General features: G+C 48.9%; 5 protein-coding genes across 12 annotated transcripts; 2 read left to right on the top strand and 3 right to left on the bottom strand.

Moving 5' to 3' along the window:
- The first annotated feature begins 147 nt into the window (after positions 1-147).
- Cyp6d4 (Cytochrome P450 6d4) lies at positions 148-2,058 on the top strand. The gene is made up of 3 exons (XM_001358092.4): positions 148-910; positions 975-1,177; positions 1,241-2,058. The coding sequence occupies exons 1-3, from the start codon at positions 222-224 to the stop codon at positions 1,888-1,890; spliced, it is 1,542 nt and encodes a 513-aa protein (XP_001358129.3). The 5' UTR covers positions 148-221; the 3' UTR covers positions 1,891-2,058.
- An 822-nt stretch (positions 2,059-2,880) lies between these two features.
- Positions 2,881-4,043, bottom strand: CCAP (Crustacean cardioactive peptide). The gene is made up of 3 exons (XM_033378916.1): positions 3,815-4,043; positions 3,426-3,489; positions 2,881-3,359 (listed from the first exon to the last, which is right to left on the bottom strand). The coding sequence occupies exons 1-3, from the start codon at positions 3,923-3,925 to the stop codon at positions 3,061-3,063; spliced, it is 474 nt and encodes a 157-aa protein (XP_033234807.1). The 5' UTR covers positions 3,926-4,043; the 3' UTR covers positions 2,881-3,060.
- Positions 4,044-4,514: 471 nt separating this feature from the next.
- On the top strand, positions 4,515-6,789 carry LOC4800943 (uncharacterized). Its single transcript, XM_001358090.4, has 6 exons — positions 4,515-4,801; positions 5,487-5,607; positions 5,672-6,010; positions 6,072-6,272; positions 6,333-6,446; positions 6,527-6,789. The coding sequence occupies exons 2-6, from the start codon at positions 5,494-5,496 to the stop codon at positions 6,644-6,646; spliced, it is 888 nt and encodes a 295-aa protein (XP_001358127.2). The 5' UTR covers positions 4,515-4,801; positions 5,487-5,493; the 3' UTR covers positions 6,647-6,789.
- On the bottom strand, positions 6,765-9,964 carry LOC4800941 (uncharacterized). The gene is made up of 10 exons (XM_001358089.3): positions 9,459-9,964; positions 9,209-9,409; positions 8,893-9,156; positions 8,483-8,837; positions 8,242-8,427; positions 8,016-8,185; positions 7,807-7,954; positions 7,509-7,750; positions 6,980-7,454; positions 6,765-6,917 (listed from the first exon to the last, which is right to left on the bottom strand). The coding sequence occupies exons 1-10, from the start codon at positions 9,600-9,602 to the stop codon at positions 6,787-6,789; spliced, it is 2,316 nt and encodes a 771-aa protein (XP_001358126.2). The 5' UTR covers positions 9,603-9,964; the 3' UTR covers positions 6,765-6,786.
- A 172-nt stretch (positions 9,965-10,136) lies between these two features.
- On the bottom strand, positions 10,137-20,392 carry wge (winged eye). Of its 8 annotated transcripts, none has more exons than XM_015183410.2 (11): positions 19,032-20,392; positions 18,808-18,954; positions 16,557-16,670; positions 16,296-16,412; positions 13,737-16,047; positions 13,062-13,668; positions 12,715-12,994; positions 11,910-12,523; positions 11,666-11,845; positions 11,438-11,599; positions 10,137-11,374 (listed from the first exon to the last, which is right to left on the bottom strand). In XM_015183410.2, exons 1-11 carry the CDS (start codon positions 19,618-19,620, stop codon positions 11,099-11,101), a joined length of 5,397 nt encoding a protein of 1,798 aa, XP_015038896.2. In that variant the 5' UTR covers positions 19,621-20,392; the 3' UTR covers positions 10,137-11,098. The 8 variants fall into 8 exon arrangements, with proteins under 8 accessions (XP_015038896.2, XP_015038897.2, XP_015038895.2 ...); XM_015183411.2 differs by having other exon boundaries at positions 11,910-12,496; XM_015183409.2 differs by having other exon boundaries at positions 11,910-12,493.
- Positions 20,393-21,204: the final 812 nt, after the last annotated feature.

Genomic DNA, 21,204 nt, shown 5'->3' with positions numbered 1-21,204 from the left:
CAGCGAACAGGTTCTCTTATTTAATTTCGCCACACCTATCGCTCTTTACAAAGCTTATCTATGAAAAGAGAACACTGCCCTGCCCCGACAGAGTCGGTTACGGCACGGAATCGCTGCCTCTATAAATGAAGAGTAGTCTGAGCAACGCTTCAGTTGACTATAGACGGGCTTCGAGTTACGTCGCGTTGGAGAATACAGAAAGAATCAGATTCAGTTGCAATATGTTTTCCCTCATTGTGCTGGCGGGCACCCTCTTGGCGTTGGGTTGGTTCTATTTGAAGCACCATTACCAGTACTGGGAGCGGCGCGGATTTCCCTTTGATAGGCATTCCACTATACCATTCGGATGTCTGGACAGTGTCTGGCGGCGGGAGAAGGGCATGGGCATGGCCATCTACGATGCATATCAGAAGAGCAAGGAACGCTTTCTGGGCATTTACTTGCTCTTCCGTCCGGCTGTTTTAGTGCGCGATGCGGCCCTGGCACGACGCGTGCTGGCTCAGGATTTCGCCAGCTTCCATGATCGGGGCGTGTATGTCGATGAAGTCAACGATCCGTTGTCCGGCTCGATATTTGCCCTACGTGGCCAGAGCTGGCGTTCAATGCGCCACAAGCTGTCCCCCTGCTTTACGTCCGGCAAGCTCAAGGGAATGTTCAGCACCTCCGAGGAGATCGCCAACAATATGGTCAACCATTTGCAGAAGACTCTACCGGAACAGGGCTCCCAGGAGGTGGATCTGAAGACTGTGATGCAAACCTATGCCATCGACATAATTGCGTCGACCATCTTTGGCCTGGAAATGAACAGCTACCTGACACCGGACAACAAGTTCCGGAACCTGGTGACAATCGCACGCCGCAACACTCGCTTCACGACTATGTTTGGAATGATGATATTCCTAGTGCCATCGTAAGTCCATGCCAATCCCATCCCAGTCCGAGTCAGGGCTAAAGAGCTGTTTGTTTATTTGCAGTGTGGCAAAGTTCCTATTCTCGTTGGGATTCAAGAACCAGGTGGCCCTGGCAATGCTGGAAATTGTCAAGGAGACCATCGAGTACCGCGAAAAGCATGGTATTGTGCGCAAGGACTTGCTCCAGCTGCTCATGGAGCTGAGGAATACGGGTGCAGTGGACGAGAGCGATGAGAACATATGGAAAATACAAAAGTCCGCTACCGGTGAGTGCCTGAACATCGTCTCCCATAACACAGTTGTGTGAAGCAGTTTCTTTTTGATCTCAGACCAAATCAAGTGCATTTCCTTGGAGTCCATCACGGCTCAGGCTTTCATATTCTACATTGCCGGGCAGGAGACTACCGGATCCACGGCTGCCTTCGTTCTGTTCGAGCTGGCCCAGTATCCGGAACTGCTGGAGCGCCTGCAGACCGAGGTGGACGAGACACTGGCCAAGAACGATGGACACATCACCTACGACGCGCTGCAAAAGATGGAGTTCCTTGATCTGTGCGTGCAGGAGTCGCTGCGCAAGTATCCGGGCCTTCCAATGCTGAATCGCGAATGCACCCAAGACTACACCGTACCGGACACCGATCATGTCATCCCGAAGGGCACTCCGGTGGTCATCTCTCTCTATGGCATACATCACGACGCCGAATACTTCCCGGAGCCCGAAACGTACGATCCCGATCGCTACTCGGAGGAGAATCGCAACTTCAGTCCCACGGCCTTCATGCCCTTCGGCGAAGGACCCAGGATCTGCATAGCCCAGCGCATGGGACTCCTGAATGCCAAGCTGGCCATTATCAATGTCCTCAAGAACTTCAACGTCGAAGTGATGAGCAAACGTCAGCTCGAGTTCGAGAACAGCGGCATTGCCCTTCTGCCCAAGAATGGGGTCAAGGTGCGTCTGTCCAAGAGACTGCCCAAGTGAACAAAAAATATGCATAATTATGAAATTCTACACCAATGCCAGTGCGCCAGTCTATCGATTTGCTTTGATTATTCAGATTAAGATAGCAGTGAAATGATTAAGTGGTCTTATCATTATCAACGGTTCTGGTTCCCAAAGCGACTACCGATAAGCATTATCAAACAAAAACAAAAAAAATATCAATGTCAGTAGTGTGCCTGCCAACTAAATTATTTCTAATTATATTTATATACGTACTATTTACTAGTATTATGTACTACCGAAATAAAATCTTTGTGATAACTATCCAATCATTTCATTATAATGATATTCAAATAGGCCCGGCCGTGGGGTCTGCAGGGTGGGGGCTTTTCGGAAAACGGTTCCATTGGTACACGTTCTGTAAATGCAGATGGTAGTCTGTATTTGAAAGAATGGTACACGTGTGTACATAGCTATTGGAGGACTTAGGTATTGGCTTCACAAGTTCATTTACTATAAAACTCACAACTTTACCAGTCCTTGAACAATTTTAATGATTAGTAGCTTATTTGGTTGGTAACTAAGTCCCCTAAAGATATAAAATATTAAAGAAATATCTTACCCTACAAAAAGATATTATAAAGATGTCACAAAGTTTGAAAACCTTTAAAAAAATGGAATGAAATTTCCACTTTTGCTTGAATGAAAACCTTTTTTTGGAAACCTATTTATACATTATATGAATGCCCATATCTTTCTGTTTATGATCCATAAGTATTTATAGGTTTCGGCGCTGTAGATATCATATATATACCGTGCAAAAACTCACCCAAAAACGGCTTTTGAATTATTATTAAAGTTTTTGCTTTACCAGTTCAGAAGGTGGTCATAAGACCTACTCAACCAGGCCTCTGAACTAATTTTATCTCTTAAAAAGATCTCATTTTCTAACACTATGCCATCACCATTTAGATTCTTTCAAAGGTTTTATTCCGGACTATTAAAGAAACACTCAAAGCACAGTCCACATCAAGTCAACAATTTTTATTGGATGCTTTCAATGTAGAATCTCTCTCTTAATTCAGGGTCAAATATATAGATATATAGTGTATGTATGTATGTATTATATACAATAACAGAACCGTTGTGATAACTATCGATGTTGTGTCGTGGCGGGTTGGCGTGGGGGGGTCGTCAGTTCGTTGGCCTTTAAATATTCTCACGCTCCTCCTGCATTTGAAGCCGCTGTCCATTCTCCAACATTTTCTGTCTGTTGCTCTTCTGTCTGAAGATCTCCTTGCTGGCCTCCTTGATGGCCTCGAAGATCTTCGCCTGGGACATTATTTGCTTTTGCACATTCTCCACAGCTGGCTCGGCATTGATATCGATCAGATCACTCAGTCCCTCCGACAAATACTCATTGTTATAGGGCTTTTCCTCAAGCTCGTTGCGTTTTATCAGCGAAAAGGGCGGATACGAGGGATACGAAGTACGTTTGCGTCCACATCCTGCAGATATTTGAATGGGAATGGGATGAAATGCACCTGGAAATCTGGGACTCTTGGGAATGTTACCTGTGAAGGCATTGCAAAAGGGTCGCTTCTCGTACTTCCACTGTATAACTCCGCTGAGTTTGTGCTGTGCAAAGAAAAACATGAACGATTTGAATGGGACTGCAATTGAGTCATATTTAAAAGCTGCACTTATGTTTAATGGTTTTTTGTGAAATTCTGACACCGCGGCAGGGGATTTTCTTTTATGGAATGGCAGCAAACCCAACGAAATATTATCACAATTGTGTCATTTCACTTATAGACAAGCTGTGATGAAATATTTTGTGCTATCAGCTTAGATTGTGAAGTTCAGGGACGCTTCATTTGAACCATATCTTATACGCATTATTCATTGCTTAAGTCCCTAAATAAACGAGCTAGAACACATCCTGATAGTGTGTTGAACTCACATTCGCCAAGTTATTCACTTCATTGTTTTCCCTCTCCAGCGATGCATTGCCCGAGAGCATGCAAATCAGGAGCACCACCAGGCCCAGGCACATTTTAAGAGAACTCTTCATGATGATCAGAAAATGAAAAATATTGTAAATTATTAGGATCCGTTTATAGTTTGAGCAACGCCCGCTTCGCTTAACACTCGAGAGCCAAATGAATGGAGCGCTGGCTTGGGCCTCGGTCAACATGTCGGATACGCAATGTGAGACTTGTTGCTTTCAGAGTGTGACAGGACGTCCTGCGGAGCGTTGAATGTATTTTGGTTGCCAGTTAATAGCTTTTTGTGTTTTTCCCGACCTTACCCAGCTCTTCGATGGACCCCCTCCATCCCCCATTCCCCAGTCGAACGACATTGCATTGACGTTTGCGGTCCTTGGTGTTTGGTGCTTGGTCCTTGCCCTTGCCAAGGGTTCAACATACAGGGGGGTATTTAAATTGAAATTCTTAAAGAGCATAAGCATCTGCACTGATTTTCGAGCAGTGTAGCTGCATAGGCAGAACACATTTGAGAGAACCGACCGTCTATTTATAAAAAACCCGATGCGAAGCAAACGAAAACATACTCACCGATGCCTATGTACATCACACACGCTCTCGTGGCCAAGTGTGCATTTTCCGAAAAGATTTCCACACCAGCAGAGACTTTCACGGGATTTTTTCGGCTAAAACAGAGGCAATTTCGAATCGATTCTCTGTGGGAACGGTTCGGTTCGCGTACTCCTCAGAAAAAGTTGCAACAAACGCAACAGCCCCCAGCAGCATAGAAATAAATTTGATCTGGAAAAATAAATTAATATTGTAAAATTTCGTATAAACAAATCGCAACTCTGTGCCACGTTCCGATTTGGCCTTTTTGTGTGTGTTTTTTTGTTCGGTTTTCCGTGACCGGAATCGGTGTCGAAAGTGAAGGAATTTCTGTGTCACTTCTACTAAAATAGCATGTGAGTAATTTGGAAAAGTATAAATTAAGCTAATTAATTGACGTAATTCGAATGCATAATGCGATTATGAGTATCCATAAGTGCAGTAGAGATGCCATACCATGGCCCTTCTGTATCGCATTGCATAGGTTTTTCCTGTTGCCTGTTCGAATCTTCTGTACCTTGTTATTTCGCTTTTTTGTCTACGTAAAGTAAAAGACCTATAAATACCGCGGCTATTTTGAGTTTTTCTCAGTTTTACTGTCACACTTCGGTTTGACAACTTTTTCTCTGTCCTGTTTTGTCTCTACCAATTGCTGTCGCCGCCGGCTTTGGCCATTTTCCCCGTTTACCCATTGCCCAAATCGTTGTTCATTTTTGCAACATTGAGAGTTTTTCCGCCTCTTTGTTTACCATATGAAAAATGGGAATTCCTCGCATATTTTCTTGTGTCGAAATTGTAAACATTTCGGCACGATCGCACGATAATTGGACTTTAAATTACAACATTGAGATGGAAAGAAGAGGCCGTGCGGCTCGTAAAAAAATAAGCATACATCATAAAAAGGTGAAAAGCAGTACAATTAATGGCCATAATGGCGTATGGCCTGTTCTGCTGCAGGCCCCTCTCCCATCCACATATGTAGATACTTATTTTTAAATACAGAAATTTATTTTATTAATTTCCTCACTCGACTATTTATAGACAAAAGATGTCAGAGCACGCAGCCCAACAACAGCAGCCGCAAAATGGCAAGGAGCGCTCCAAGTCCACGGAGGAGAAAGAGATACCGCGCGAACCGGCGCTGGTCTGCAAAGACATCGATGTAAGTCATTTAAAATAGAAGAAGGAAAGGGATTTGAAATGGTATTGGTATCGTTTCGTCACAGATAAAGACTGAACTAGAGAGCCTAGTGAAACTGCTGGATGGCAAGATCTACAAAGAGGAGGAGGTGGCCATGGAGGAGCTGCATCAGTATTTGATCGAGGACGATGGCTCCTGGGCATTGGGTGACAATTTTCTGGTCTTCGTGCAGCGAGTACTGCGCGACACTCAGGCTTTTTCCCCAGACACACGGATACATCTGATACGGACATTGGCCTATGCGGCACTCAAGGACGATGTGATCATTATTTTGCACCAGGATCGCCGGGATCATACGCTGATGAACTTTGCCCAGGACATTGATAAGCACACACCCGAGGAGCAGCAGGCCTGGGCCATGTTTGTGAGTAGAGGGCAATAAAGCAACCATTTGCCACACCATATATTTATGATCTGTTCAACAGATGTGCAACCTCTTTGAGAACGTTGGTCCCTCCGAATGGCTGCTCTACATCTCCGAGTGGGAATACAATGGCCAGACAACCTCCAATATACGTGTCACCACCAAGGTGGCCGTCCACTGCATCCTCTCCAATTGCCCGCAGTTGAAAAACATTGGAAGCATGATCCTCTACAATATTGCCATCAAGGAAGTGAAGACTGTGGTATGAAAGGAGGCCCCAACGTCAGAAGTACTTTACTAATATCTGATCGGGTTTTATTAGGTCTTTGATGACATCGCCGTGGAGCTGGCCATGGCCATTCTGCAGTTCTTCCAGAGCAGTCCCAACGAAGATCAGATCTACCGCACATTGAAGGCCCTCGCACGCTTCATCGAGGTATTGACCTATATACCCATTTCGCGTTGACAGCTGTCAACAATTGGCATATTTTTCATTATTCTTCGTTTTGTTTTTAGGTCTCGCAAGACGTACCAATGATCATTCAGATGATTGGACCGCATCCAAAACAATTTACCGGCAAGAGCGAGCGTGTCGATGAGCTAGTAAAGATCATTAGTCGCAAAGTGCCCGCCTAGGCGGATCCTTCCAAGAACCCACCCACCTCCGCCCCCCACCCTACACATCCCTTTTCTATATACTCGTATATTTTAGATCTTTCTCTTTTTGTAAAGCATTTTGCGCAACACAATAAACACATTTGTATGCCCAGACAATCCTAGAGATCGCCGCAGCACAGTTTCAGGAAGGGGAAGCCACTGCCGCCGCTGGCACGCAGCTGGAGCCAGTGCTTCTGATTGGAGACGAACATCTCCGACGGCAGCTGGGTGTCCTGGCCGGCAGCGTCCTCTGTAAAGAAGCAAATGGGGTATCAGCCAACAGGTAACCCGAAAACCTATCTCTTAACTTACCCGCCTTCTTGTCGTACTTGGGCGATTGGCTAATGGAGATGACATCCTCTGGCTTTCGCAGGAGTATCTTGCCCACACCCTTGCACATGCGCAGCACCTCGTGATTGCTCAGCTTCTCCAGCTGCTGTTCGTCCAGCAAAGTGCAGGCCAAGATCCATTCGCGGACATCGTCAAAGTCGTTGAGCAGTCGGACGGCTCCATTGATGCTGAAACGAATGCGCTTCTGGAAGATAAAGTCCAGCCAGGCCTCGCAGATCAGCTTCAGGATGAGCTTCAGTATGACAATGTCCTTGGTGGCACGTATGGTGGGCAGGTAGATCTCGTCCAGCACATAGCCCACATACAGGCTCTTCTCCTCGTTGTTGTAGATCTCGCGCTGCCAAAAGTTGGCTGAGGGAAAGCAGAGCGTAAAATTTGCCAGACTAAGGACTCGACAGACCGCTGACAATATCTGAACACACTCGTCGGTGGTTTTCTATGGATCACAAACAGAATGATAGAAAAGAAACAGATTGATATCTAGCCGTACCTTTAACTTGTCTATATTGGCATTGACTTCGGCTATCAGCTTGGTCCGCAGTGCCACACAGACCAGCATGAGGATATCGCTTAGATCGGCAGTGAGTTTCGGCAGTTTAAAGGTGATGAATACATTCAGGCAGAGCTTCACATCGTGCTCCAAAATCTGGAAGAAGCGATCCATTTGCCACTCGCAGCACAGCAGCTTGGCCTGTTCGGTGACCCACAGACGCATCGAATGGACAGAGTGATCTGAAATTGGACACACATAAGTGACAGATCTCCTCTTTAGTACCTCTCGGTCATACCCAGCCTATGCAATATGGGTATCTGCTCGGCCACTGGCAGCAGGCTGGAGTTGTTGTGGGCCTCCAAGTTGGAGAAATACTGATTGCTCAAATTCACGAGATTCGCGAATATGCTGATCCACACAGTGCCAGTGGGGGTTCCAGAAGCCTGTATACAGTATGGACAGTTGCAACTGGGAAGAAAAGTATAAGGTATGGCACACACTCACATTCTTGGGGCAATCGCGGTACTGTTCCACAACCGCATCCACCAGGCGCTTCGAGTCGTTCGATGATATGAGAGTCAGGCGAAAGAGCTGATCCCAAATGTTATTGCAAACAAAACCAGTCAGGATCTCCCCAATCCCACGCAGTGTAGAGAATACTGGTTCCGGTATATCTGATGGAAGGAAATGCAGTTCAAAATAGATGACACCTTGTTTGGGTGTGCCTTACCATTCACATTCTGATGATAGAGCCAGCTGCGAATGGAGTCTATGTGGGTGAGACTGTAGCAGGATACCGGCGTGTCTATCCACCAGAGGAGTATGTGGTCCAATATGATGCCCACATAGGACCAGAGCAAGCGCAATCCCTTCACTATGTACACGTTCATGTCCACAGTGCCGCCCTTGCCATTGTCTGTTGGAGATTATAGGCATATAGAAGTATACTCTGAATGATTGTGATTACCCACCGAAGATGGTCGGACTTATCTCCGTTGCCTTGGCTATCAGCTGGGCTATGAACACGCGCTCCTTCTGCAGAAAGCTCTCGGTATGCTTGCAGCGCAGACTCTGGTGATCTTGGTCGGCATCCTGAAGCTGTAGATTGCCATCGGCAATCTGCATGGCCTTGCAGTCCTGGGCAGAGTCACAGTACGGCGGATAGTCGCCAGCGGCAAAGGAGATGTTGAGAGTGCGCAAGATCTCCAGGCTGGAGGAAGTCGACTCGTGGTTCTGCTGCTCTCGCCAGGCATCCTGCTCGCCCATGTTAAACAGACCGAACACCAGATCCAGAGCATTCTGCTCCACACGTGTCTGGGCAACAAGCTGCAAAGAAATCAAACACAATCCTTAAAGGTCATAGGTCTAGGGCGAAACCCACCTGCAGAACGTAGCCAAAATCGATTGGCTTAAGCGTGAGTAGTAGCCCCGGAAACATGTTGCTGCACACATTGGCATGCATCTCCTCCTTCCGCTTGCCGCTCAGCTTGGGCTCTCCATCGTCCGAATCGTCCTCGACCAGCTCCACTTCTGGCTGCAACAGGGGCTTCTCCACTTTGCGACACTTGTTGTACAGCTGGGTGATGTGCAGCGCCCAGTTGAGCCACATCTCCGACTGCATGGACTTGCGGAGCAGTAAACTCAACTGAAACGGGATCATCAATCAGATCAGTATCAGAGTAGGAGGCAGAACCCACCGTTCGCTTGAGCACAAAGGTCAGCTGACAGAAGCGCCTGTCGTTCAGCTCCATCACTAGATGGAACTTCTTCATCAGCAGCTGGTTGTAGGGACTGCGTTTGATCTTCTTGGAGAGCGACTGAAAGTCGGCGTTCTTTGTCTCATCCTTCAGGTTCCAGTACTGCTCCACCACGCGCTCGCACTCCTCCAAAATGGTATCCTAACAGAGCCGTGAGTCTATGGTGATCGCAGCTTAGATATCCACTTACATGCTCGCTGAATATCGCTGAATTGACATCGATCACGATCCGTTTGCTAATCCGGCGTAGCTCCAGACCCAATTTGCCGATTTCCGCGAACGTGTGCATCGGCTGGGATTTGTTGCGGCAGTACCATTTCGGAGTGGTGCTCATTTTTTCGGTGGGGGGCCTGGCCGGCGGCGGCAACCCCCTGACACAAGACAACCGATTGCCTGCGCCTGGCCCTAAACAAATCGCTTTTTAATTATTGTGTCTCGCAGGCACGCATCCGTCGTTCCACCGTCTATCCTATTTCCAATAGCCTGGGGCCCAGGCACTGGCCAAAATGCAAATTTTCCTATTGTTTGATCGATGCCAGGACACACTCGTGACTCGTGACCCCCGCAGCCAGGCAACGCACGCATTTGACAGCGGGTGGAGGGCATCAGAAAGAGCAACCTGTTTTTGCCCGGGGGTTGGGCGACCGGGGCTTCGATTCATGGCTCTTTGAATCGACAGACACGCATTTGTCATGCCTACGCTTCCGGCAAAACGGGTACATTCATTTGTAGGGTCCATTCCATATAGAAAGATACCCGTTGGGTATACGGTAGTCGTCATTGGTTCCGCTTTACCTGCCAAATTCCTGGGGAAAACCCCAGCGAAAGGATTTAGTTGGCCCCCGGAGACAGAGACAGACAGTAGCTTGTTCAGTATATCCGGCAAGTTTATTGATATAATTATAGATAGGTGTTTGATTTGATGGTTGCTGTTGCTGTTGCTGATTCTTCTTGAATAAACGAGCTGTAAATATTCCGCACATACATACGAGTGGTACACGTACACCCTCTCTGCCTGGCTGTTCTCTAAATTAATCAACCTATGCCTATACTCTCTCCTCCTCTGTACACATCAACATCATCTGGTTTTCTTTTGCTATCACATTGAATTGTTACATTTATAGTAGTAGTTGCTGCTGCTGCATGTTGCCTGCTTAAAATCATTAAAACACGTTTTAAATTTCATCTGAAACATGTCGGTATACACACGCATTCGTTAACAAGTGTATTTCCGTATTCCGTATCCCGTATTCGTATCCGTTTTAGGAGCTGTAAATTGTATTATGTTGGGTGTTGTGTTTAGTGTGGATTGGGTGTTGGGTGTTGTGTGTTGTATGTAAGGAAGTCAGGAGCACACATATCGTTTTCTTTTTGTTGTTGTAAACATTCATGAACATTCAGTGAATCTTCTTTTGTCGTCGTCGTCGTTCTCTGGCGCGTTTTACAGCATCTTTATACAAAAAATTATAGTTAAAATTGCTTGCGCTTCTCGTAACTACACATAAATTTTAGTGGTTGTTGCTTAGTACCTTGTTCTCTCTCTCTCTCTAACTCTCTCGTTTACTTTCGCTGCTAAATGTCCTTTTTTTGTTTGTTTTTTTCCGAGTTTTTGTTGTTTTTTTTGTTGAACTACATAATACATTTAAAATATATATAGAAGTACATAATATTTGTATACATATAGGTATATATATGCTTTCTCTTTTCTGCTGTTCCGCGCGTATAGTAAAATATAATGTATAATGTGTGTATATATATTGTATATATATAGTTTTGTATGCACTATGCCTAATCATGCCATGCCTAGCCATGATTCATCGTCCACTCTGCTTAATCCTCAATAGTTGTAGTTGTAGTTGTAGTAGTAGTATTTGTATCCTGCAGCTCTTCGAGAGTTGGAATATCGTCTTGTAGTTTTAGCACTTGTAACCTTGGGTTATAGTGCCCCGCTAAATAATATGTATCATTGTTATCGTATATGGATTGATATTGCTTCGAATCGGCACCGAACTTCTCAAAGTAGTGCCCAAACTGCAGCACTTCGCACCGGTGCGAAATGGTCTGCACATCGTTCTCATCATCGTGCGACGATTCGAACAGAGCACCCTATAAAATAGAACAAATAGTGGGTTAAAATTGATTACCTTGCATTGAAAATATGGCTCTTACCGGATACTTCAACTTTGGGCAGCCAGTCGTCTCCTCCGGATGATAGAACCACGCCACTCGCACCACCTTATTGCCTGTGCTGGTCTCCCACATGGACTCAATGCGTCCGATATAGGGACGATCCGGTCTGCCCGTCGATAGAAATACTGCACTGTCCCCGACCTGAATAAACCGCGCAAAATTCGAATCAATCTTTAAACTGAAACTGAACCCAGTTCAGGGACCTACCGTGATGGTCTCTTTGCCCCTTTTGATTGTTTTGTAAAATTGCTTTCTGGCTCGGCCCTTGACGCCCCCCTTGCGGTAGGCAACGCCATTCCAACCCCACAGCTGCCGCTCCGGCAGAAAGGCGGCTATCTTGCTGCTACCCTTAGAGTTGTTATGCTCGACCAGATCCTCGCCCTTGGCCTGCAGGCGAAAAAAGGAGGGGAGTAAATGAAGCAGATATTGGATACTGTGTTAAGAAAGTTACCTCATCGGATATCTCAGACATCAGATTGGAGGCACTCTCCTCTTCCATATCCAAATGTTCCGTCTTCACTTTAACCTCCATCTTGACACGGTTTGTATTTGACGCAGGGACAGCCGCCGCCGCCGTCGGCTCAGGAACATCCTCCGCTGTCGTTGAAAAGTCCTGCTGTTGTTCCGGCTCCTCGCTGCCGTTCTTGCGGTGATGTTTTTTGTGCTTCTTGCGTTTCTTGTGCTTATGGTGTTTACGGCCGGCGGCCTCATCGACGCCGCCTCCAGCATCTCCAGATGTGATTAGATCGGCTACGCCTTCATTCGAGGCGGCAGCCACTGCCAGGGAACCACTACCGCCGGCGGCGCCATTCTGTGCCCTCGAAATCTTCTTGAGGCTCTTCTTCAGACGCTTCTTCTCGCTGCGCTGAGTGAACAGCTCCATGGTGGCAGCCAGTGAGGTGGTGTTATCACTATTCATGACCGCACTGTGATGGCTGTGCGAGTCCTCGCAGCCGGAAATGTGGGCAGGCTCCTGCGAAGTGCAGCGAAGTCCACCAATCTCCCCACTGCGCAGAGCGCCGCGCTTCTGCTTGCCTACTGAGTAGAGGGGATTATCGTTGTACTCTGGTTCCATGTGGGTTGGATGTGGGGCAAAAGGCGGGAGGATCAACGAAAATAACAAAGAAGTAAATAAAGGCACGAACAAAGACAACCACAAAAACACACAGCACGCGTGGACGAGAAACCAAATGACAGGAAAGATGGCAGAATGGATGGCCCGCAATGCCCCCTGGTAGTACCCCCTGCATACACACCTGCTATGGGATAGTCGCTGAGTAGCAGCCGTATATTCTGCAAGCGGATCCTGCCGCTGTCCCCGTCATCGAACTCCACGCTGACAAAGTCCGGCGTATGGGTCGGCGTGCTGGCTGCACCTGCTCCTGCCCCTGATGCCGCCGTCGGGACTCCCTCCACAGCTGGTTCCGACTCAATGGCACGCCCCGGATAAAGGCATCGGTACTGCTGACTCCAATAGGCACACAGACGCGTGCCCACCGGCACACACTCCACGCTCTTGGGCGCCAGCTCCAGGATCTGCCACAAAGATTGATTGATTGATTTATTGTCTGATTGCTGAACACACACGAACACTCGCACTCACCGTATCCTTGAGTATATCCTCGCGCGACATCACATGCGACTTGTTGCCGCGCTCTCCGTCTAGCGTAATGGCATAAACATCTGGCGGTCGCAGCGGCTTCATCACGCCCGCATAGAAGAGCCCACCCATGTCGGTGAGAACGCGCGTCTCGTCGCGGTACAGATGCTCGCTGGTCAGCTGCAGCTCGCGATCCGTGGCGCTGGCCCTTCGCTTGGTCTCTGTGGGGGCCGTTGGGCCGTTGCCGTTGTCGCCGACACCAGAGTCGCTCGCCTTAAGCTTCCGCTTCCTGCGCACCAGCGAGGCGGACGCCGATTGCTTGTGCGCCGCAGCCGACGGGGAGGAGCATGTGGAGGAGGATATGGAGGTAGCTATGGGGGCAATCGGTGCAACGGCCGCGTCCAGCGCCGAGGGCTCGAGGCGTACAAACGATGAGGTAATTGTTGAGCCACTATTCGGCAAGGGACTGGGCTCTGATTGTGGCTGCTGGGGCGGCGGCGGTGGCGGAAACGAGTGTGTCGTCTTCTCCGGGAAGCGCAGGAAGCTCGACGCTTGCAGGTTGCTGCTTGAGAATTTCGGGAATTTGTAATCGCGCAGCGGTGATGAAGTTCTAAAGGTTTGAAAGGGGGAAAGGGTTTAATTAATGCCTTGCTTGGACTTGGAGCTCTCCGCACTTACCCCAGGACACTGGACAGCGTTGAGCTGAGCGTCAGCTGTGGCTGTTGCAGCGGCGATTGGATTGGCTGGACTGGCTGCTGTTGCTGCTGCTGCAACTTGTGAGCCTTTCGCTTCTTCTTCAGCTTGGATATCTCGTCCAGCTTCTTCTTCGTCTTGCGATACTGACGCGATACGTTGGCCAAACGCATCCGCATGCTGCTGTCCATTATGTTGAACACCTCGTTGCCAAAGCGCTGCGCATAAGAGGGATGCATAGTCTGCAGGGCGTTCTTTAGCTCCGACTGCAGCTCCTCGTCGTGCAGGTGGATGTCAGCGTCTTCGAGATCCATCGGCGACGGCTGCTCAAACTGCTGCTGGCGGCTGTTGCTCCGCCGATGCTTCTTTTTGCTCTTCTTGCTGCAACGCGCCGACTTGCGGCTCTCGGTGGACGAGGACTTGGAATGTTTGTGCTTCTTGCGCTTCGTGGGGCTCGGATCGACGGACTGCAGCGACGTGGTGGGCAGCTCAATGCCCTGCATGGATGGAAATGCTGGCGAGCTTAATGGCATTTGAAAGGAAGATGATGAGGAGAACACCGATCCTCCTCCTGCTGCTGCTGCTGCTGCTGGTGGTGGCACAAAACCAAAGCAGGAATTTCCCTCTGGCCCACCGCCAGTCGTGTGCGTGTGCATGTGCTTCTGCGTGGGCGTGGGCGTGCCCGGCGCTGATGCTGGCGGCGTCGGCGTGGGACTGGGCGTACGCGAATAGGGCGTGGCAAAGAGGCTGCTGCCCTGCACCACCTCTTCCTGGATACGCTGCTCGGCCAAGGCGCACAGCAGCTTCAGGCCGCCCAACGGCTCCTGCGGAGTCGTCTCCAATTCCATCATTGGCTGCGGCGGCACCACGGGCTGCAGCGGCATCGAAGGCGGACGCGGAGGGGCCACCGGGTGTGCAGTGTGCTCGATGTGCTCCATCGGCTCCTGTTTCACACGCACAAACGGTGTGCTATTGGTGCTGATGTTCGAGAGCAGCTCCAGCCCCGTCAGATCTTCGGGCGCTGTCTGTGGTGTTTCCATGGCCGGCGGGGGAGGGATCTGCTCCGCCGAATCATGACTGGCACTGGGTTGAATGTCACTGGACACTGGATTGGACTGGTTCTGGGTCTGTGTCTGGGTCTGGGATTGGGTATGGGCATGGGTTTGGGTCTGGGTATGGCACTCGGTTGGCACTTCACTGGGTTTGGTCAGTTCCAGTGGCTGGACCAGGGAAATCGTCAGGGCTTCCTCTGTCATTGGCTCATTGACTCCCGTCCTGGTCAGGGGTGGACAGGGGTAGCTCAAGCTCTCGTCCTCGCTGCACACGGGCGTGTCCGTTTGGATGTTGACATCCTGCATCTGCGGCAGAAGGGACCCCTGGGACAGTGGCATTGCCACCTCCGGCAGACGGGGCGGCGTCTGCGGCGTCAGGGGCGCGTGCAGCTTAAAGTTGAGCGCAGCCGCCGCCGCCGCCTCATCGCATGCACCACCAGGCATGGGTGTGCCGGCAGCAGACATTTCACTGGCGGCGCCATGCATGGACAGATTCAGCAGCGCCGGCGTGGCTGCGGCGGAGTGGCCGGGCATCGACTGAAACATTTGATGATGCATCGGATGGCCCGTTCCCATTGCAGCAGCCGTGGCCCCATCCATGGTGGCGGAGGTGGGGGGCGTGGGCAGACGCATCAGATTCAGAGCCTGCTCTTTGTCGCGCGTCGTTGTCGTCTCCAGCGGCACCAGCGGCGGCAGGGCCAGCGGCAGTGGAGGGTGCGTCGAATAGTCCTCCACTTTCATGCCCTGCGGCGGCCACAGCAACGATCCAATGGGCGTCGACTGAGCCGCAGCCGCCAGGCTGAGGAACCGCGAACTGCTCGAACTGAGGCTGCTGGTGCTGCTCGTGACCCCCGCGCTGGCCGCCACAGCCGCTGCCAGGCTCAGGTTGATCGTGGAGTTGGTGGTGGTGGTGCTGCTCGTCTGCTGATTGCTGCTGTGCTGGCACAGGGTCGAGCTGCCCGACGCATTGGCCGCCGCGGCCAGGTACAGCTGCAGCGTGGAGGCGTACGACGGCGTGGGGCCCAGCGTCGAGTGGCCACCCATGCCCATCGAGTTGAAGAACAAGTTGGGCGGCGGCTGGAGGGCGGCAGCAGCAGCAGCCGCTGCGGCAGCGGCCGCAGAGCCGCCCGGAGCTGTCGCCTGGGGTATGTAGGAGGGCCAGACAAAGGCTGTGGCAGCCGCAGCCGCCGCGGCCTGCTGGAACGGATCTGTGGGCGTTAAGAGGGGAAAATTTGATATGCCTGCTGTGTGCATGGAGACATTTTTTGGATTTGGATTTGGATTTGAATTTCGGATACAGGACACGTCGGAGGGGAGGAGGAGAGGAGGAGAGAAGCGTAGTTATAAAAGCATGAATTAGTTTTGTTTTGTTTTGGCTTTTTGGCGATACAGTTTTCGAAATCAAATTCTAGAAATTCTAGGAAATTCCGTGCATGCAATGTGGAGTGCAGAATGTCGTATGTCGTATGTTGTATGGGGCACAAGGACTTACCGAGCGCTGCTGGGGCGGCCGGCAGCAGCACCACCTGTCCGCGGTTGGCCTCCCGCGTATATTGCAGGCCCACCGTGGCGGGGGACATGGAAATCACTGATTCAATGGGTAATGCATCTACAAAAAACGCAACGAAAAAGGAATAGAGAAAAAGAACCCAAATAGAGGAGGAGATAGATAGAGAATCACGATACGGGGGATATCGGCAGGATATGTGGCATTTGTGTGCTCTGGGTGGGGTTAAGGGGGTGCTTTACTCACTCGGGTATTGCCAGAATGTCGATGGGGTACGGTTCAGATCCTCCGCTGTGGCCGTGCCGGTGGTCATCAGGTCGCCGTTGCCCGTGAAGTACAGATTGCCGCAACTGGTGGCACCTGCAACACACACACACAAGCACACACAAATTCGATTATACATAATTCGTGTCCAAAAAATTCAATTATCTTTTCCACTCCGGCAGGACTTCAAGAACAGCCTGTCCTGTTTCGTATGTATACGGAAAATATTGCAATGTCCTTGAACTATGCAGTACAGCCGCCCCCAGAGCCCACCCCCTTATGGCCTGTGGCTGAATAATTCCACAAGCAATTCGATTAAAGCGTACATCCTGCCGCTCTCTAATTGCATTACATTACAAGAGAGCTATTAAAAACCATCTAAATAATGACAGCCACACAGATACACGGCTGTGTCTGTATTCCCCTTCGGATCCCATTTGAAAAACGCAATTACTGCTACATTATTTGACAAGTGACTCCATCTTTTGGGCAGCCTGTCAGCCCGTAAGCCTGTGTCTTGGAAACTACCCACCAAAAGTGGATATAAATAGAATCCGTACGGAAGGGCACCACGGCCAGGGACCATTGCCATATGGTCATGTTACCCAAACCACTTTCATCGTGTCGTGTTCCTGGATCCCTGCTCCTGCTCCTGCCAGCAACCAGTCAATGTTCACTCTACACAGCTTGAGCATCCCTTGTGGCATTTCCCCTCTACAACCACCTTCTTCTTCTTGTTCTCGGGGCCGCAGCAGCCGTCGCTAAGTTGTAGGAAAACACCCACCCGAGAGCACTGCCTATGAGTAATCCGTCTTTAGATTCGCGCTTCGATGCCCTTCTCCGCCCACGCTCACACACACGAGACCGGGTTTCTTTGAAGCGTACCGAAGCCATCACCGAATCTATTGGTGCTCTAAACTTTGTACACATATTCTTCTATACTTTATATAGACTGTCTATCGAGAGTCGGATCGTTCAAAGAGAGCGTACATCCACTTATGGATCCCCTGTACGGGTGATCTGTTGATCCTCTACTCCGAGATGCTCAAGCAATTGCTGCTAGAGGAAGAACATTACAGAAACAACATACATTGCGTGTGCATGATGCAACAAAATGGCTTATTTGTACTGCTATTGGACAGCTGGGACCCTGGCCACCGCTGGTCTATAGCTTAGCTGAAGGTTCTTTAAACCTATGACTATGCCAATGGCCAAGATGTTGCATGACGCACCGAAAAGCTGGTTATATGGCGGCGATTTTCCTCCGCCTATGTTGCCTCCGTTTCGCCTCTATGGTTCGTCGGTTTTCTCTATGCCTTGGACAGCTGAGTCGGTGCCCAGAAGCTAATAACAAAATACACAGTCTTTAGAGACACCCACAAGTACGAGTGGAATGCTGGAACGAGGCTCAAGACACGACTCGGTCCCAAGAAATGCTTAAGCGCCTAAAATGGCGTTCATGTTTTGTTTTGTTTGAGAGATATTTTGATGATATTGGAATGTAAAGAGAATTTATAAAGTTCTCTATTCCGTGCGAAGTTTTCTATGTCCCCTAAAACTGAACTCTATATTACGAATTTTCCGTATAACAAATTCCCCTTGAGATTCGCTATATGGAATTTCGACTGTAATAGAATGATATTCGAAGGCTAGTCTGTTTTGATTGTCGTTTCTCAATAGCAAATGCCTTCGTAGAGCATTCGCAAGTCCATGATGACCTCTCTTTGGTTTCGCAAAATGTGTGTTTCACTTTCGTTTTATTTCCGCTTTAGAAGTTCGTATGATTTACCACCGGTTTCCTTATATATTTCATATACAATATCTACGTTTTAATATTAAAGAATTCGTGAGGGGTGGGTTGCAGCGAGTCAGCCGCTGTCACAACAACGACAGCCACACAGCAGGCGGCCATCATCTCACATCATATGATTTCTGCCCTCTCAACTCTGACGGGGTGTTTACGGCGACAAAGACACCCTCAACTCAAGAACTGGAGCGGGGGACGGACGGACTGAAGGAATTTTTCAATGTTTGTTGAAATCTTATTAGCGTTATAATTGAACGACGGCCGTGTCCTGGTCGCTCGCTTTATAAGCATCATAACGATGCCCTTGGGGACGGGTCGGCTGGCCAGCGCTCATTAGAGGCTCACACACACACACACACACACAGACAAATCTGGAGCTCTTAAATTAAATTAGATGCTGCCGATGAGGCCCCGTCCAACACTTACTCAAGTCAGCGACGCGTATGCCGAAGCAGTTCATGTCCTTGCTGAGTGGTTGCTGCAGAGGCAACGCTGCCGGGTTGGTCAGTGCCGACACCAGGGCTTCCTGCGGCCGTTTCCGGGCCACGGCAATACCAATGGGCACGGAATTGCCTAAGCATAAAAATAACGAAATAAATGGCGTTGAGAGGAGACCAGGGGGGAGGAGGGGAAGATGAGGGGAAACCTACTTGTGCTGCCATTGCCATTTGACTTTTCTAGATCGGACACTTTGGGGGATGGTGCCTCGATCTTAACGAGAGTCGTTAGTGTGGACGAAGACATGGTCTTGGAAGTGGCTGATGCGGTTACAGAGGAGGACACTGTGCCCAGGCCAGCGGCTGTGAGCGATGCAGATGATGATTGAATATGATGATGCTGCTGCTGCTGCTGCTGGTGGTGGTGCTGTTGCTGCTGCTGCTGGTGGTGGTGGTGGTGCTGGTGGTGGTTTAGCGGCTGGTGGTTCTGCTGATGCTGATTCTGCTGCTGATGGCAATTGTTGGAACTAATCTCGGATACCTGGCAAGGCTCGCGTTTGATCTGCACAAAGGTGTAGGAGGAGTTGGTCTGCTGGTGGTGATGGAGCGGCGTGACAGCCCCCGTGCTCATATAACCCCCAAACTGATCAAGATGCAACGATGGCGGCACTCCAATGTGGGCTCCTGCTGCTTGGGTCGTTGTGGTGGGCACTAGAAATGTGGCTGTTGCTGTGGCAGCGGCCACCGAGGAACTCAGGACATCCGCGGCATTGCTGGTGGCGTTCCCAGTGAATGTGGCCATTTGTTGATATTTTTTTAGTTACTCCAAAATTGTTGGATTCTTTGAGCTGTTGCTAGATCGGAGGAGGGGCAGCGGCATTGCTCGCGCGCAATGGCCCCTGGGGACTCCGGGGAAGGGGACACTTGGGGTCGGGCTCGGTCTTGGGCTCGCAGAATCGGCGACGTGCTGAGACGCATATACTTTGCGTACGGACTATTCTATGTATGTACATATATCTCTCTATATCTATGTATATATTTAAACGGCCACAACTAAAACATCCATTATCTGCGGCACACACTCACTCACACACACGCAGAGAGACGGACACACAGTCTACATTTTTACAGGTTTTCTCTGCTTTTTGGTGCAACATTCAACGGTTTTGTACCTTTGTGTTTTTATAAATAAATGACATAATCCACACGACGCGACGTATGCAACTTGCAATATATATCTATGTGTTCAAAACTGGACCTGTGTGCTCTCTGCTGCTAGAGTCCCCCCAAGCACAAGCACTGGGCAGAGTCGAGTCGAGTCGGAGGTGGCGACGGCACGGGCGAAGGCGGAGGCGCGACGTTGTGCTGTGTGGACAGCGCGATATTTCCATAGGTCGTGTCGCGTTCAACGTATTCCCAACGGGATTCCATCTACAAGATGGCACACTGTTTACGACCGCGCGGTTTTTTATTTATTTTTATTGTTTCTGCGAATTAGAAATCCCTGGAAAAAGTCTGTGACAGCGGACTTATCAATAAAAATATACCGTCTAACCCTCAGAAAAATACCGAAATATACCGATGAAGAAACGAACTTAGCCCACTCAAGCCCCTTTATTTAAACAGGATAACTACTTGAGTTAAACCGCGCAAAATAATACGAATAATTATAATAATCATTTCTCTTTTAGGACCACCCTATACTTCATCTTTGCTTAAAAAAGGACTACCATTTCTATCACTTTAACAGAGCTAAAATTTTCAAAATTCATAATTTTCGTGGAGTGTATTTTAATACCAACTGGTCGACAATGGGCTAATCGTTCTCTTTCCATGACCGGAAATCATATTCTTCGATTTTGATATTCGGTTTCATATTACTAGCTAGCTAGGATATTCAGTGCTGAAGAAATAATTTTATCCAAATGATGAGTCAATTTTCTACAAAATTGGTTGATTTCAAAGAGGGAGTCTTGTGGATTGTGTCTAAAATAAGGTTTAAACAAAAGAAGTCAAAGCATAAAACGTCAGTTGGTATGAAAAGTAACGTAGTGAGTATTGAATGTCACGTCATTTCGTACATGTTGATGATATTTGAACACTTGTTGCTTGTCAAACGGTTGTATGAACTTTTGTATACTCTATTTCGCTAATTTAATATTAAGATACTATCTTTTCATTTGCATTTAATTTGTTTTCTGTTTATCTCGATCCCGATCTCGATATACATAGTACGTTTATGGTTAGCTCTATGTAAAAAACTGAGAAACAGGAAACTGTATCCTGATATCCTTTTCTTGCCATGCTCACTGGGGGATCCCCTTCGGAATTTTGAGCTAAACTGGTACAATATATAAAAAACGAAATTTCGGAAGATTTTTAAATT

The sequence above is a fragment of the Drosophila pseudoobscura genome, chromosome 2 (assembly GCF_009870125.1).
Source record: "Drosophila pseudoobscura strain MV-25-SWS-2005 chromosome 2, UCI_Dpse_MV25, whole genome shotgun sequence".
Taxonomy (NCBI): domain Eukaryota; kingdom Metazoa; phylum Arthropoda; class Insecta; order Diptera; family Drosophilidae; genus Drosophila; species Drosophila pseudoobscura.
The sequence above is the reverse complement of the archived record's forward strand: the minus strand, read 5'-3'. Positions and strand labels throughout refer to the sequence as shown.